General features: G+C 41.8%; 1 protein-coding gene across 1 annotated transcript; it reads left to right on the forward strand.

The window, feature by feature from the left end:
• Positions 1 to 109: 109 nt before the first annotated feature.
• Positions 110 to 11706, forward strand: ALDH8A1 (aldehyde dehydrogenase 8 family member A1). The gene is made up of 7 exons (XM_032681409.1): positions 110 to 360; positions 5317 to 5464; positions 5844 to 5999; positions 7738 to 7887; positions 8545 to 8801; positions 9596 to 9757; positions 10550 to 11706. The coding sequence occupies exons 1-7, from the start codon at positions 220 to 222 to the stop codon at positions 11000 to 11002; spliced, it is 1467 nt and encodes a 488-aa protein (XP_032537300.1). The 5' UTR covers positions 110 to 219; the 3' UTR covers positions 11003 to 11706.
• The last annotated feature ends 5568 nt before the right edge of the window (positions 11707 to 17274 follow it).

Genomic DNA, 17274 nt, shown 5'->3' on the forward strand with positions numbered 1-17274 from the left:
TCAACTCCTAGAAAAGGACCAAGTGTCACAGAAATAGTAATTTTTCCCCGTTCCCCCTTTCCTGCTGTTGTAACCTGGGTTTGTTCCCACTTGCAAACAAGCAAGCGGTGCAGGGAGAGAGAGGGGGAGGAGTTCAGACTTGCTGTGCAAATACATACAGATACACTAATCTAAATTGATGCCTCGCAGAGGAAAAGTCACAGATGAAGCAAGCAGCTAATGATGGCTCAGTCGAAGACTCTCTTAGTGCTGGAAAACTTTATAGGTGGCAAATTTATTCCTTGTTCTTCCTACATAGACTCCTATAATCCGTCCACCGGAGATGTCTATTGCAAGGTGCCAGACAGTGGCAAAGAAGAGGTGAGTACTGTCCAGATGTACAAAGAAGTGAAAAATGTTAAATGCACATCACAATAATCTTTTGAGTAAGAGAGGCTGACGGTAAGAGAACAGAAAAATTAGGAAAACTTCAACACTTAAATGGGTGAGTTTTTGATTACGTTGTAGTGCTGTGTAATCCACTGCCGTGGCAGCAAATGCTGTTATTTTTTCACATTTTGCTATTAGACAGTTACGGTCTGGATCCTAAGCTGGTACGAATCAACAAAACTCAAGTAACTTCCATGGAGCTCTGTCAGCTCACATGGGAGATGTTGTGCATAAGTTAACAATAAGGCTGTAAGTATAAACAATCTGTAAGAGAGAAAAGCGTTTATTGATCTCTTCTGTAAATAAACTTAGAGGCACCATATGTAACTAAATGTGTTCTCTCGTAGTCTCTTGATGATTTACAGTTTTCATTTAAAAGGATTTTTGTCTTGTCTCTTCTCTGAAGATGGTAAAAAGCTTCTGGACCTCTTTGGTTTTGGTTTAGCAATTGGATATTCAATAGAGGTGATGGAGTAGCTGTGATGAGTGCGTTTCTTTATAACATATTCTGTCGTCTGCCTGAATAAGTTTCCTGGTCCCATGCTCTCTAGTGGGATGAATGTTTCCTGTTACCTTGTACATGTGAAGGTGTAGATGGGCAATGACATTGATCGGGGAACTGCAGTTTCATTGATTCTACTTCATAAGGGACCTACAAGTCTTCGTCTAAAATAGTGCTTCAGATTTAAGGAAGAGAGGAGCTGCTGGACAAGCTTGGATAGCACAAAAGACTTGGAAAATATTGACAAGTAGTAGCGGACAGTATTTTCAAAATTATATTTAAAACAAACTACTGCTGTATGTAGCTGTTTCCTTCACTTGAATTTCGGCCTTATTGACATCTTTCTCTTTGCTTCTCTCAGCAGAAACCTTTGCACTGTAATTGCAACTGGGTAAATATTTGTTAGATGCTGATGACCAAGGGTTAAAGAGTAACAGGCTGGGTTTGTTAGAATAAATCTGTATAAGTTCATTCCAACCCTAATTATACCTGAACAGACTTCTTTTTAATGTGCAGGTGCAAATCTTCCTGTCCATTCATTTGCAAAATCATTAAAAGAGAGATTCAAGAATACCAGAACAGCCTAACAAAGTAGACTACTGGCCACTCTGGAGATACGGTTCAAATATACCAAGAGCAATGGCTTTTTCAGTTTCTGAGTTAGTGGTTGTGTGTAGCAATGGGAACCCAGTTTAAAGACCTGTAAATTTGGTGAGTGCTTTAGTCCTGCCTTTAGACTACCCACAAGAAGACTGGGCTCTGCAGAGCTGGCATCCACTGGTGACTGATGGAATATGCTGAAGAAAATGCAATCACGTACTACTTGAGGTTATCTAGAGATAGCAAATTAAGCATATAGACCCGAGTTCAACAAAGAACTCAGGATGCCAGTTTCCACCAAAACTTAATGTCCAGTTGGATATTTTCTTGGTTAATTTCAGTGGAACATTAGAAGGTGAAATGGAGTGAGACAGCAAATCTGTTGCTGACCCTGGAGTTTAACACCAGGTCAGCTGCAGTAGCCATTTCAGCCACTTTCTGCCAAAAACACTGAATGTATTTTTTTAGGGGTTAGTTTGTTCCCTCGCCTAGATGTCTTAAATTCTAAATAGCAGTACCACAGCAAGCTGAGCAGGTGCCTTGTATCTCAGACAGACTGGTGAGGACTAACTAGTGCTGGCAAATATCTACTTTCTAAAAACCTTTTTAAAGAATCTTCCTTCTGTCCGTCAGCCCCTGCAAAAGCAAAATCATGTCCTGAGGGCAGTTCAGTTTGGGGTATTTTGATATCAACCTTTTATGATGGGTCTGGATTGTGTGTTGTTTCTCTGTGTCTGTCTTGTGTAGAAGAGGAAAGCAGAAGGAAGTGTTTCAGACACGAGTTCATAGTTTAATTCTTACGTGTGTTTGTGGCTTGACTGTCTTTGCTGCTTTTTGCTAGTCAAACTAACTGTTTAACTTTTTTATGCTCTCTTACATCTGTACCAATCTCTTCTTTTTTCCTCTTGCCTTTTTTAGATTAATCTGCTGCCACTTAATTCCTTCCTTTGCTAGTTTTCTCTTCTGCTGTCTGTGAAAAAGCAACATTTTTGTCCTTCTTCTAAACCCACTGAAGGGTTAAAAATGCAGATGGTCTTCGTTATCTTTTGTCCTGGCAGCACCTGGTGGAAAAGGCCACAGAGGAGAAGACAGATGAGCAGCACCACCGCAAGATGGGAGGGTGGAAGAACAAGTTAATTAGTGAAGGTGGTCTGGTTTCACAGGGGGTGAACCTTTTCAGGGTAGCGTGGCATCTGCACCGGACTCGCTCAGGAAGCTGCAGTTCCCCTTTCCCAGGCCTGCCTTGGTGCTGCTTCAGCTGTTCAGTGACTGACAGCCTGCTATAATCAGCACTTAAGCAGTAGGTTGTTGAACTACAGTTGAAAGACTAGAGTCTAGGTTTCTGGGCACAGCAAGTGATCCATGTGACATTGTACATGTTGATTTATTTCCTTCCTTGGCCTCTGTACTGGTATTGTTCTGGCTCTCAAACTCCGGGTCTTATTTTTATGGGGACCGTAAATTCTCGTGCATGGGACGGGGAAGAAGAAGGGGTAGATAGATTTTTTTTTTTTTTTTTTTTCTCCCTGCTTAAAATTTTGTACCCGCATTAGTAAAACATAATTGAGGTGTCACCAATCACAATCTGAAGTGTTACCTAAAAAGACCTGAGAAAAAGACTCCAGGCCAATTTAGTGTGTAAGATAAGATAAAGGGAGCAGTAGGCCCAGAGGAATACACACCACGTGCGCGCACCCAGACAGTGGTTCTATGATTTTATAATAAGGTCCATCCAATCCCAGATCTGTCCACCCCCAATTCTGCCCCATTCTGTCCCCTGATGTGCCCCTTCGGGAATTGAGTCTGGGGGCATTTCTGACCCCTTATTCCTCATCTTCATCTTCTTCAAAGCATGTATGGTCCTTGGAGTTCCTCCAAAATTCTGGGCTTGAAGATTGCTTTGTCTGTGTGCTATCTCCTGGTCTTCCCAAATCTTCGTTCGCGAAGCCTAGCCATGATGATCTCCTGGTCCAGGCCTAGAGTGAGATGATCTTAAACAGGGGTGTGTTTCTACAATTCTACCTTGGAAAAAGACTAAACACACTAACACAATTTAGAGGCATTGATAAAGGGTAAGGGATACAATACAGCTACATTAAAATCTATGTTTACTACACAACTACTTCTAAAATCTACAAAAATTAAAAAAATCCAGAAAAGCTCTGAAGCATCAGAAGGAACAAATTTGGAACTCAGTTTTGTAGAATTGGTAGAAAGGAGCCTTTAGTGACTGCATGGGAACCAGCAACGTGGCAACGTTTGGAGAGGTCATCACTAGCATCTTCCTAGTTACTGATTTTGGCAGATTTCCAAAATCTGAAGAAATTTTATGTGCAAAAATTTTAGGAAACCAGCTAAGACAGTTTTGACTAAAAACTCACCTTGATTAGACATTAGAACAATGAAGAAGTGATACATAGGAAGAAAAACTGGGAAATAGGGCACTTAATTAAAACATGGAAGGATATTGATGACCATCTTTACTTAGTCTGAGACTGGTAAACATCAAGAAGGAACTGCTTATAAATCAGTAGATGCAGGTAACTTCCACGTAAGAGTCCGGAGGAAATGATTCATGGGAGAGAAAGCTTTCTGATGAATTTTAATCTTTTGAAGCCTAGTCTGCTTCAGAAAAGTGCTGGTAATCTACCACTATTCAGAAGAAAGGTCAGGCTGAAGGACCATGCAGCAGTCATGTACATCTCAAGTAAAATAGTGATGACTGGTATGCATTTACATAAATGCATATAGTGATCTTTCTTATCTGTAGGTTTCAATAGGTGTCTGATGAGAGAACTGACTAAACTCCAAGAGTTTAGAAAGGAACTTATTTCCTGTGAGGGCATTAATGAATTTCTAGTTGTGATCAGGTAAGATAAAATTTTTCTGAGTGTCCATTCCTTAAATATATTCTGAGTGTCCATTCCTTAAATATATTCTGAGTGTCCATTCCTTAAATATATTCTGAGTGTCCATTCCTTAAATATATTCTGAGTGTCCATTCCTTAAATATATTCTGAGTGTCCATTCCTTAAATATATTCTGAGTGTCCATTCCTTAAATATATTCTGAGTGTCCATTCCTTAAATATATTCTGAGTGTCCATTCCTTAAATATATTCTGAGTGTCCATTCCTTAAATATATTCTGAGTGTCCATTCCTTAAATATATTCTGAGTGTCCATTCCTTAAATATATTCTGAGTGTCCATTCCTTAAATATATTCTGAGTGTCCATTCCTTAAATATATTCTTAGTCCTTGCTTGAACCAAATGGTGCAAAGGGGAGAGGAAATCAAGGGCTAGCAGGACATACATTCTGTTCCTTCTGCAGCCCCTCACTTTCATCATTGTCTGGTACAGCTGAAGTCCTGTATTGCAAGGGCTGTGGATGTTTAGACTGAAACTGCATTTGCTCCAGGGGAGATTCTTGCTCTTTTCTCCATGACCAAGAAGATTCTGCTTCAGTTTGGTCAGTCGCACTTGCTGGTATCAGTTGACCAGTCCAACATTTCCTCCAGGCCTGGAGGTTGCCTACAAGTTGCTGGAATTTGGAGAAAAGCAAGAGTTCCTGTGGAATTTTTTTTCCTAGATATTCTTATTTCAATAGCACTTTTTGAGTTACGGGATAGTGTCTTGATGACAATGGAGAAGCTCTAAGGGGATGTCATCTTCCCAGCAGTGTGATCTGGATTACTAGCCTCTGAAATCTGAATTCATCTGCTGAGAGTTTGATATTTTCTTATGCCTTTCATGAACATTCACCATCCCTCTTTTACTTTGTAAGGTGGAAGCTGCTGTCAAAGCTGCCAAAGATGCCTTCCCAATTTGGTCCTCAAAAAGTCCATGGGAAAGATCTCAGATCCTGAACAAATTGGCAGACCTGATTGAACATGACCTGGAAGCGTTTGCACAAGCAGAGTCAAAGGATCAGGGTAAAAATTGGAACTGTCATTCCAAGTGTGTCTTGCTGATTGTTGAAATGAAGGATTTGGATGAAATTTTTAGTATGGTATAAACTGGTGGAGCAAACTGAAGTTGATGTGCATGAACTTTGAAGAAGTTTTGGATTTTGGATTCCTGGGGCATTCTTGCTTTTCAGAATTGCTGACTTTGACTTCAGCTGTTAGGTATTTGGAGTGCATCACTAGAGGGGGGCTGTTGTCACTGACTAAGGGTTGCACTGTGCTGGGGATTACTTGGGTGCAGGACAAAAGACATTTCCCAAAAAACATGCAAATCAACTTTCAGAGCAGAGTATAAAAGCACTGTTTCTGTCCGTAATAGCAGTGTGCTTGCTTGGTTTTGTTTCAGGAAAAACTATTACATTTGCCAGAACAGTGGACATCCCTCGAACTGTGTACAACTTCCGATTCTTTGCCTCTTCCATCCTTCACCACGTCACAGAGTGCACTGAGATGGCAACCATGGGCTGTGTGCATTACACCTCGAGGTCACCTGTTGGAGTTGGTATGATGATCTTGACATGCTGAATAGCTTGGCAAAATGTCTGCCTCAAATGTGGCTCAGAAAAGAAAGGATTTTTTCAACAGCATTTATTGTCTCTAAGTCATATGCGAAACATGACTTGTCCACTAAAGATCAGCAGCTTCACATAAAATCAGTTATGCTACTTCATGACAAAAAAATTATTGCACGCCTTAAAAAGCCAAACCTGCCACCTCTCACCCTTAAAATCTCTCTTGTGTTTTGCACATGTGTGTCTTTGTAGTTAAGTATTACAGCTGGGGGTCAGTGAGGCATGCAGAGCATTGAGCAGCTACTCCTGCAGGGAGAGCAGGATACTCCTCACCTTTAAGAAAGCAGTAGTTGCTTGCAATGAGTCTGTGACCTGAGTGCACATGGGTGGATAAACCAGTTCTAGCTGAGGAATTGCTGAACTCAGCCACTAGATGCTGCTGCTGCTTCACAAATGAGGTTGCTATGCTCAGCTGACAAAGTAATGATGGTGTATTGATTTTATTATTAGGTTATATTATATATATGTATAGTATAAATAACATATAACATTAATTATATATGAGTGCTCCACATTTACACTTGAATTATTTAAAACATAAAATTGGCTAACCTAGTGGACCTATTTAAAAGTTTTCTTGAGCAGTGGAGAACATGACTACTTCTGGTAAAATCACTCTCATTAGGAAAAGTCCCTCACTGTATCTACTCCATCAAACAGCAAGAAATCCTGTGGCTTTTGTGAGGAGTCACACCTAACAATCATGGATATTTTTCATAATTTCTTATAAATATGTAAAGTGAAAATATTCCTACAGGCAATTTCTGAAAATAATTCTGATAATTGAGCAATTTGTGGGAACAAAAGTTTTGTACAGTGATAAATTTTGGCACTCAGGACTTAGACTAAAATTTATCTGGAAAATGTGTACTATATGTTATACATACTTTTTAAATATTAAAATTGAAAAACAAGAAAAGCTTTGAAGAGCAAAAGAAAGCAAGAATGATCTGAGCTAACACATTCAGCCTGGAGAAGAAAGAGCTCTCGGGAGACCTACAAGAGAGCTGAAGAGGGACTTTTTACAAGGACAGGTAGCAATAGAGCAAGGGGTAATGGCTTCAAATTGAAGGAGGGTAGGTTTAGATTAGATATTAGGAAAAAGTTCTTTACTGTGAGGGTGGTGGAACAGGTTCCCAGAGAACTGGAATTCCCCATTCCTGGAATTGTTCAAGGCCGGGTTGGATGGGGCTTTGAGCAACCTGGTCAAATGAAAAGTGTCCCTGCCCATGACAGGGGAATTTGAACTAGGTGATCTTTAAGGACCCTCACAACACAAACCATTCTATAATTACCTTCACCTGCTGTTTGCTAACACAAAGTATTACCACAGACCAGTTGATGTAAATGATTGTTGTGGCTAACCTTGCATTAATGTTCCTAGGAAACACTGAAAAACTTCCTGTGAATATCATATTCTACCCTGAAGAAGCAGCAAAACTTTGATTCAGAGAGTTCAGTTAATCACCGTTAGAATAATTTGCACAGTTCTTTTTAAAAGTTATTTGGCTGCAAGAAATGCTGCAAATTTATTGTACAATTGTCTGCAAATAAGAGCCATAGCCAAATTCCCTTCATAAATCTGAATTGGTGCATAAGTTCTTGTGGTCAGAGAAATGAGTTTTGTATCCCAGCAGATTGAATTTCTGCCATTGATTTGCTTTGTAGCTGGTTTAATCAGTCCTTGGAATTTGCCACTGTATTTGTTGACGTGGAAAATAGCTCCTGCCATTGCATGTGGAAATACTGTGGTTGCCAAGCCAAGTGAGATGACATCTGTCACAGCTTGGATGATGTGCAAGCTCTTGGAGAAAGCAGGTAAGTCCTGTAGCATGCTAAGGAGGGGGAATGGGGTGGAAAAATGCTTGTCTGTGCACCATTTTGTTGGGGGTTCTTTTGCTATTGCAGAAATCAGAAGGTGCTCAAAGGCTTTGGGAAAGACTATTTGCTGTAGCTGAATGTTGCACTGGAGAAAAAAAGCTTTCCCAGTCCTCATACTATCCCATCTCTCCAACCCCAGCTATTGCCCATTTTTTTCCACTATCTTCTGATGAAAAGTTTTTGTAGGCCTCCTTTGCCCCTCCTGCACTCCGCTTAAGGATGTCCTTAAGTCTGTGATGCCAACTGAGGAGCCATGAGAGCATACAAGAATGAGAATCACCTCTTGGTATCTGTGTCATGGTTGTATTTGATGCACTGTTAACTAAAACTGGGAGGATGATTGTTTCTTCTTTGAACTGGGTCTCTGATGATGCATATCAGACGAGATCGACTGATCAGTGGAATTGGTTTTATCATTTAACCCATGATCTCCAGAGCTATTTAACATCATGCATTTCAGCTTCTACTTGAGGGTCAGTATTTGACACTCTAGTGTTACAGGTGATTTTCTAGCTTCTGGGACAAAACACAGTGAAGTGAATCCTGCTGAGCAATGGGAAGGGAAAAATGACTGTGTGCCTTTCTTCCCATCAGGGGTTCCTCATGGGGTGGTGAATGTAGTGTTCGGAACAGGCGCCAAGGCAGGAGAAGCCCTCGTCTGCCACCCCGACGTGCCTCTGGTCTCCTTCACGGGAAGCACGCTGACAGCCCAGCGGATCACGGAGAAAAGTGCTCCACACTGCAAGCGGCTTTCGCTGGAACTGGGAGGCAAAAACCCCGCCATCATCTTCGATGATGCCGACTTGAGCCAATGCATCCCTACTACCCTGAGGTCCAGCTTTGCCAACCAGGTTCCTCCTGTAGCATATAAACCCTGTTTGCAGCAAGGAGGGACGTGTGTTCAAGAGTTCGCATGTGCCTATGCCTTTGGATCTGTAAATTGTCAGGGTCTGTTTCGAAATTGTGTTGTGAGAAAAGCCTAAGTAGAAAAATATGAAGAAAGTTTCATTATTGCACTAGCAAGGAACAAAGTAATAAAGAGCTCTTATTTGTGCTCTCCATCACAAGGTAACAAGGTGTCATTACTCCTCTCAAAAAAGTTACATTGCTTATCTGTCCAGGAAGCAGCTGCTGTAAGTCCCACTGTTCAAGTAAGTGGGAAGCTTGCTGATTTGCTGAATTAAATTAGGAGATTTCTGTCCAAATTTTACCAACATTGTTCTTCCCTCATCACCACCCTCAGGAGAAGTTACCAAAGCCAGGAAACTGTATCAGTGCAAATGTTCAGAAAACTAGCTTGGTATCAGAAATTGATTATCATGAAATGAAGACAGAGATCATTCAGAATTGTAATCGCATTTCTTATGAAAAATGTTGAAAGAGAAAACATGGAATCAATGAAAAATCAAATTTACTTATGGTAGTGACTGCATGATCCTGATGTTGTTTCGTCTTTTCCTTCCCTTTTCCTTTTTTATCTGGAAAAAAAATCCCACTTTGCAGCGCTGGTTAGTGTAGTTTGCACTTCTGAGGATGTGGAGACACAAGTCTCATTGTGGGATATGACTCCTAGGATGCATCAATAGTACAGTGTAATATGAGCCAACATTGTTGATTTCTTTTTTTGTTCCTTTCTTTTTGGTAGGGTGAGATCTGTCTCTGCACCTCCAGGATCTTTGTTCAGAGGGGCATATACAGTGAGTTTTTGAAGAGGTTTGTAGCAGAGGCCAAGAAGTGGAAGACCGGGAATCCCTCAGATCCTACAGTCGATGTGGGAGCACTTATAAGTAAAGAACATCTAGAAAAGGTGATGTTACATACAGTTTGTGATTTCTTCTCATCTTCTAGAGGGCTGCACAAGGGGATTTCAGAGGTTCTGAAAATAGAGCAGTAGAAACACCCACTTCCCGAGGTCCTCTGTCTGTGGCTCCAAAGAGGACTTCCAAGTTTAACCTACCAAGGTGCCTAAAAGAAGAAAAAGAAAAGGACGCCCTGTCGTGTCTCTCTGGGCTTTCTATAAGAAGAGAAACCAGGCAACAATTGCAGAAAGGCAGAAGCAGATCAACAGTATGTCTGATGTGTTCAAGGTAGCAAGCATATGGTGGCAGCAGCCATGGAAACATCTTTAATTATTTATTGATGAGATTTTCTGTAGCATTCATCATCCTAGTGGCGTGTAAAAATTTAATAAGCCTGCCTGTGAGGCAGGAAAATATTACTGATCCCTTGGAGTAATGGAGTGAACCATGGCGTGGAATATATGGCATACTGCCCAGGCTCCTAGAAGAAGGGAGGGAGGCTCTGGGAGCACTTGTATTTTCACCAAGGGCCCTACCCTTTAGACAATACTTATCCAGAAGGACCAGCAGTGTTGCCTACTAGGCTAGTAAGTGTTAGGAAAGAGCAAACAATTGTTTTTTCAGCAAGAAATACACAGGTTTACCTTTAAAGAAACTTAAGAACAAAAGCTGGGGAAAGCTGCCCTCTGTTGTAGGAGGGCAGTATGTTCCATTTGGAGTTATTCAGGGGCTCCTGCTAATGTGTGGAGCCTCAGGATTTGGTGTCCTTTAGCAGTGATGTTTTCCTGTTGCTTTCCCAGGTAAGGAACTATGTGAAGAAAGCCCAGGCTGAAGGAGCCAGAGTCCTCTGTGGAGAGGGAGTGGATGCTTTGGATCTCCCACCTGGCAACCAGAAAGGCTATTTCATGTTGCCCACAGTTATTGCTGAAGTTAAGGATGAATCTTGTTGCATGCAAGAAGAGATCTTTGGTCCTGTGACATGTGTGGTAGCATTTGATACAGAAGAAGAAGTGATCAAAAGAGCCAATGGTGTGAAATATGGCTTGGCAGCCACTGTGTGGTCCAGCAACGTGGGACGCGTTCACCGGGTGGCACACAGGCTACAGTCTGGATTAGTGTGGACCAACTGCTGGCTTGTGAGAGATCTGAACATGCCATTTGGTGGGATGAAAGCCTCAGGCATAGGAAGGGAGGGAGCAAAGGATTCCTACGAGTTCTTCACTGAGGTCAAAACCATCACAATAAAGCACTGACATATGTAAAAGGAAGTATTTTAGAGTAAAATAAATGACAGTAATTTGAGTTACAAGAAAAAAATTACAGTAATTTGAGTTACCAAATATGGCTCTCTAGAACACAGGCTGCTATTGTGGCCATCTTTTTCTTGAACTGTGGTCAGGTAATATCAATGACATCTGAAAACAGTCATCCCAAATGCTAATGTTGAAGGCAGCTTTTCATGTTGAATGAGAAGATCAGTGTGGACTCCACAATCAACCCATTCCAAGCCAGATGACTTGCCTATTTTATGGATCCTAAAGCTTTTTGAGTATTCGGGTCTCAAAAATCTGTCTCTCTAAGGCAGATTGGAGAAAGAGTGATATATGACTGTACCTCTGGTTGATGAATTACCTTGAGGGACAAAGTGGCAAGCACATGGTAAGGCTGATATTGTAATGGCAATCAGTCTATTTCACTCTATGGTCCACATATCAATCCATATTGCACTTCACTGATATCAGATAAGGACTAATGCTGTACCACACTGAAAGCCTGAGGAACTACCTTTAATCTACTAAGTGGTTTTAAACCATGGTATCATGAAATTCTCATTATATTCATGGAGACAATAAAAGTTTTAGTTATAACCTGCTTTATAGTTTGCAGCTGAATCATCTATTCTCTATCATCAGCTGTTCTCTAACTATTTTGAAATTAAAGCCTCTTTTCACTTCTAGGCCTCAGTGATGGTGGTTTTTAACACCCCTTAACAAAGATGTGGCTGCATCCCAGACGATGTCATTCTTCATTAATAAAAACTAGAAATGACTCCTAAGAGAACTAACTGTTGGAAATGTTTGTCACCAAAATGTAAAACCACTTTCAACTTTTCCTCGTCTGTTTGCAGAGATTTTTTTTTAATTGAGTATATCACAAAATTGCTTGCATTCAACAAAAAGAGATATAGAGCTGGATATACATTTACCCTCCTGAGAAGGTTAGCTTGCTACTGAATTTTTAAAGCCACCCTTCATGATTTGTTTTTCAAGTTTTGAGCTGCATTTCACAGTAAAGAAAGCTGCATAGAGTTTCATAAATGCCTGTATTCTGAGAAGAGCTAATGAGTAATTGGGATATTTTTTCAGGGCTGTTGGGGCAAAAAAAAAGGGCCATATAGAAAATAAAAAAATAGATGAAAAATTATGACTAAAGAGAAGTGAAAGAATGGAGTAGCAAATTGCTCTCTGCTGCTCCTTTGCACACCAAAAAGAAAATACAGAGAGAGATTTGGGGTTAATAAAAAATGTCATATTTATGGTTTATAAAGTTTCTAAGGTTGTGGAGCTATGATGTGCCAGGCTGATAAAACTGATGCAGACCATCTAGAGGAATCTCTAGGCCAATATATGAATACCAATCCATACCTTTATTTTGATATTTCTATTTAAGGTAAGTTTTTTGCATGGTTTACTTTTTGAGAGTATGTTTTCCAGATAGGATTAATTTTTTCTTTCCAGAGTTTGATGAAGCTCGTGCTGGATTTGCACTTTTCTCAGCAAAAAACCTAAATGCCTACAGGCTGTTTCAGATTACAGCTGCATAAAGACAGTCTTTTCTCTCTCTTTAAGTAGTTTCTGTTGAGAGAAATCTCTATTGTAATTGTGATGTCATCCTCACTTTCCACAAGTTGTGCCAGGTACTCTAAAAATTTTAGAATAGGGGATGGATCCTTTCAGAAGTATTTTCTACATGTGTCCTGAATTGGCTGAAAAGGTGATTTTCAGAAGGCTTTTCTAAAATAACTTTTATCACAGAGCTGAGGCCCAAGTCTGTGATGAACTTCAAGATCTCTGAATCCCACCTGGTTGCAGGGCAGTCCTGCCAGGCAAGCTGGGGCTCTGGGATTCTGATGGATTTGGTACAAGTACACGCAGCTGAAGACAGGTAAAGGAAAATAAAAGGATATAAAAATGATAGGCTTAGTGAATTGATGCATTCTGAAGAAGCACATTTTATTTTAAAACTCTGTCTAGGTCTATTCATGGCCAGGTGGTGGCAGCAGAGCATGTGCTTTGGTGTTTTTACCCCACTCCCCAGTCACTCATTTTGCTGAGAGGGGAATGAACAGCTATATCAGTGCATGTTTCATTCTGCCTATTTTTTTTTTCCTATTTACAAATCCTGTTTGGAAGAGCAGAAGAACCCAAAAGCTGTGAAACTCTTCATTAGTTGGGGATGGGAGGGCAGACGTTTTCAGCAACAGCAGATGGGATATTACACAATTAGTAGATATGGATGGATTCCTTCCACCACCTGGATCTGGTCTATGGTTCAGTCTTATTGAAATGAATTTGCTTTCAGGTGTTGATTTTATCTTTGCATTAGATGCCATGGAAGGCTTCTATGTATATATCACATACTGGAGACAAAGGCCTGTGTGTCATCTGTATGTTTCTGGCCCAAGACATCAAAGGTGGAGTAGTGGAGAAGTAGAGTAGTAGGTGGGATGGGGATGGAGCTCTGTAGGACCCCCAGATGCCCCCATGGCAACTCCATGTCCAGCATGGCTCTGAGGGTTTCTCAGAGGTGAACTCCTGGGGTACCCCTTTCAATCATCCCTATGTCCAGCACCTCAGAGAGGGACGTCCACTGGCGCTAATGATACTGCTTACTTTTGGGCAGGAGGGAGAGCCCATGTGAAGGTACAAAATATTGTCCCTTCCTGTGTTTTTCATCTGTAATGGATGGATGGACTCTTTCCTTTTCCAGTTAAGGTGCAGTTCAAGTGCCTTGCTTATTCTGCTATTTCTTGCCCTTTTAGATGAACAGAGATTCAAACATGGATATGTACGGATGTGTGGGTGTTACCTAGTGGGGAGATTTCTTTTCCTGCCTGAAGTAATGGGTAGTTCTTACATTTCCCACACCCGCCTCCAGCCTCAGCTTCAGCACAAGAGAGCTGCTGGTGCTTGTGGTAGTGAAACAGGTGACATGAAAGAGGTTACCTTCTTGTACCGGGTAACCTCTGTGGGGACACTGAATTCTCCTATATGATGAATGCTATGAACTTCCCCATGTTTTTTATTCAGACCGACTTCCAATATAGCAATGTACATGGATAACTGTCTCAGCTTACAGATGAAGCAGTCCAAGAACTTCTTCCTGCAGATGAGGAAGGTGTCTGTTGCAGCTGTTTTGTTTCCGAGTTTTCTTCTCTCACTCTGAGTGCGCAGTGAAGAGGATATCCTGGAGAATGAGGCAGGCTGATCCAAGTCATCAGGCTGATGGCCCTTGCAGAGCTCTTTGGGCTACACATCCTAGAATTTTCCAACATGACAGCAAAGCTTTTTTCTGTAGACTGCCCTGGCTTGTGCATGAAATCATGTGGCCGTTGTGAGGATTTGTTTAATTAGTGTTATGTAAAGCTCAAAGAGTTGCTCCATCTGTTAATTCTTACTGATGGAGCAAGTACAGTTCTGTTTAACACTAGATTATCTCACAAGTGTGAGATGATTACTTTGCATAGGGAAGTATTAATACATTTGCCATACTTTACAGCTCTCGATTAGCATAAGGTTATTTTTGTTCTATTTCAGATCTTTTCTCAGCCTGTTTATATCTGTATCCAGTTATTGTATAAGGCTTGAAAGCAGCTTTGATTAGGGAATCTCTGGAAATACTTTGGAGAAGGAGACACAGCAGCTCTAATGTTTATATTCAAGTAAAGCTATGTTCCTGTTCCCATAGTGTTTGTAACTTAGGCAAAGCAGGGATAAAAAGAGACCTGACTTTTTGGGTCAAAGAAGGTTTCATGCCTAACTTCAATGTGCAGAACTAGAATGCGAGCTAGGCTAGTTTTAAAACCTTAGTTTTGAATTTCCAAGCTTCAGAAAGCTATACCTTAAGATTCAGCTTCACAAGTGGAGTCAGCTCCCTAAGATTTTCCTTTTAATAACAACGAAAAAGAAGAAAAAAGTAAAAAGACCAGTGGGATCCTGAGGGAACTGTGAGGACTTTCTTGTCAGGCTTGTCTTCAGGACTGAGAAATAAGTTTTTGATCAAGCTTGAAGCATGTTTGCTCAACACCTGTCTCAGCTGTAGAAGGAATGCTGTCTGAAGTGTCCAAGTACTTACCTCAAGCTTTGTATTAAATCTGTGGATTTTCTTTGTGGTGAGAGAGTGAAAAATGAATATGGAACGAAATTTTCCTATGCTTAGAGTAAGACCAGGTCTCACTTTCTACCCTAGTTAGTAATCAAATATGATGCAGAAAGATAATGAATAAAGGAGACCCACAACGGTTAGAGGAAATCCTGGTGACGGGGACATTTTCTTCATTGAATTCTGTTCCTCTACTTTCCAAGCATTTGTTTTTGCACTTAGAGGGTGATGCTTGTACTTAGGGGGTGACAATGCATGAGCTTTGTTCTACAATATGTCAAATCCCTATTGCTAGCACTTGTACTTTAGGCAAAGAGCGGGGTATAATGAGAAAAAGAGGGAAGTCTTGCAGTACTAGAACCAGGTAACCTGGATGCATTTAAATGCAGCTGAAAGCTAGTTATGTGTCCAGAAACTATGGGTATAGTTGTGCCTCCTGAAAAGGAGCAGTTGAAAAGGATTTGCAGATTATGAGGGAAAGCATAATCAGTGTGAGAATACTAGTTCAGCCAAACCAGCCCAACAGTGTGGAACTCAGCATGAGCTCTGCTACGTCACTGCAGCCAGCACAGGCTTAGGAAGGGCAGATACTGTCTGACCAACCTGATCTCCTTTTATGATCAGGTGACCCACCTGGATGAGGGGAAGGCTGTGGATGTGGTCTGTCTGGACTTTAGCAAAGCCTTTGACACCATCTCCCGTAGCATACTCCTGAAAAAGTGGCAGCCCACGGCTTCGACAGGGGCACTCTGTGCTGGGTTAGGAACTGGCTGGAAGGCCGGGCCCAGAGAGTGCTGGTGAACGGTGCTGCATCCAGTTGGCCGGTCACTAGTGGTGTCCCCCAGGGATCAGTGGTGGGCCCAGTTCTGTTTAATATCTTCACTGATGATCTGGATGAGGGGATTGAGTGTACCATTAGCAAATTTGCAGATGATACCAAACTGGGGGGGGAGTGCTCGAAGGCAGGAGGGCTCTGCAGAGGGACCTGGGCAAGCTGGAGAGATGGGCTGATTCCAATGGGATGAGGTTCAACAAGGCCAAGTGCAGGGTCCTGCACTTTGGCCACAACAACCCCCTGCAGCACTACAGGCTGGGGACAGAGTGGCTGGAGAGCAGCCAGGCAGAGAGGGAACTGGGAGTTTGGATTGACAGGAAGCTGAACATGAGCCAGCAGTGTGCCCAGGTGGCCAAAAAGGCCACTGTCATCCTGGCCTGGATCAGGAACAGTGTGGCCAACAGGTCCAGGGAAGTGATTCTTCCCCTGTACTCAGCGCTGGTGAGGCCACACTTCGAGTACTGTGTCCAGTTGTGGGCCCCTCAGCTCAGGAAGGATATTGAGGTGCTGGAGCAGGTCCAGAGAAGAGCAACGCGGCTGGTGAAGGAACTCGAACACAAGTCCTATGAGGAGAGGCTGAGGGAGCTGGGGTTGTTCAGCCTGGAGAAGGGGAGGCTCAGGGGAGACCTCATCACTCACTACAACTACCTGAAAGGAGGCTGTAGCCAGGTAGGGGTTGGTCTCTTCTCCCAGGCAACCAGCAGTAGGACGAGAGGGCATGGTCTTAAGCAGTGCCAGGGGAGGTTTAGGTTGGATATTAGGAAGAAATTTTTTACAGAGAGAGTAATCAGACATTGGAATGGGCTGCCCAGGGAGGTGGTGGATTCACCATCCCTGGAGGTTTTTAAGATGAGACTGGATGTGGCACTTTGTGCCATGGTCTAGTAACCATGATGGTATTGGATCAAGAGTTGGACTTCATGATCTCAGAGGTCTTTTCCAACCCAGTGGATTCTATGATTCTAATTAACAGGAGAGCCAGCATGATCCCAGAGAGAATAAACAGAATGTGCTGAAACTGCAAATAATATTTACCTTTGTATGTAATATTACCGTCATGTTGTGCATCTATTTCTGTTCTCTTTTAAAGGATGTAGAGGCAGGCGAATTATTCCAAATTCTGAGTAGGTGACCGACAGATGCTAAGCTGCAGTTGAGGCTGAGAAACAAGCACTGCTTCTACTTCGCCGTAGGCATGCGGGGCCTTTGCGCAGTTACACACAAGATGAAATAAGAACTTTTTGCTGTGTTCGAGAGCTGCTGAAGAGTGCTCAGATATGATAAAGATGGGGTTTGTATTAAGTACCC

This window comes from Chiroxiphia lanceolata, chromosome 3, assembly GCF_009829145.1.
Source record: "Chiroxiphia lanceolata isolate bChiLan1 chromosome 3, bChiLan1.pri, whole genome shotgun sequence".
In the NCBI taxonomy this organism is placed as follows: Eukaryota; Metazoa; Chordata; class Aves; order Passeriformes; family Pipridae; genus Chiroxiphia; species Chiroxiphia lanceolata.

What these genes read in the sequence shown, in the direction of transcription:
- ALDH8A1 (XM_032681409.1), top strand. Translation starts at nt 220, where the DNA reads ATGATGGCTCAGTCGAAGACTCTCTTAGTGCTGGAAAACTTTATAGGT. An exon ending in CAGACAGTGGCAAAGAAGAG is followed by an intron (nt 361 to 5,316) that starts GTGAGTACTGTC and finishes TTACTTTGTAAG; the next exon opens with GTGGAAGCTGCTGTCAAAGC. An exon ending in GGTCCAGCTTTGCCAACCAG is followed by an intron (nt 8,802 to 9,595) that starts GTTCCTCCTGTA and finishes TCTTTTTGGTAG; the next exon opens with GGTGAGATCTGTCTCTGCAC.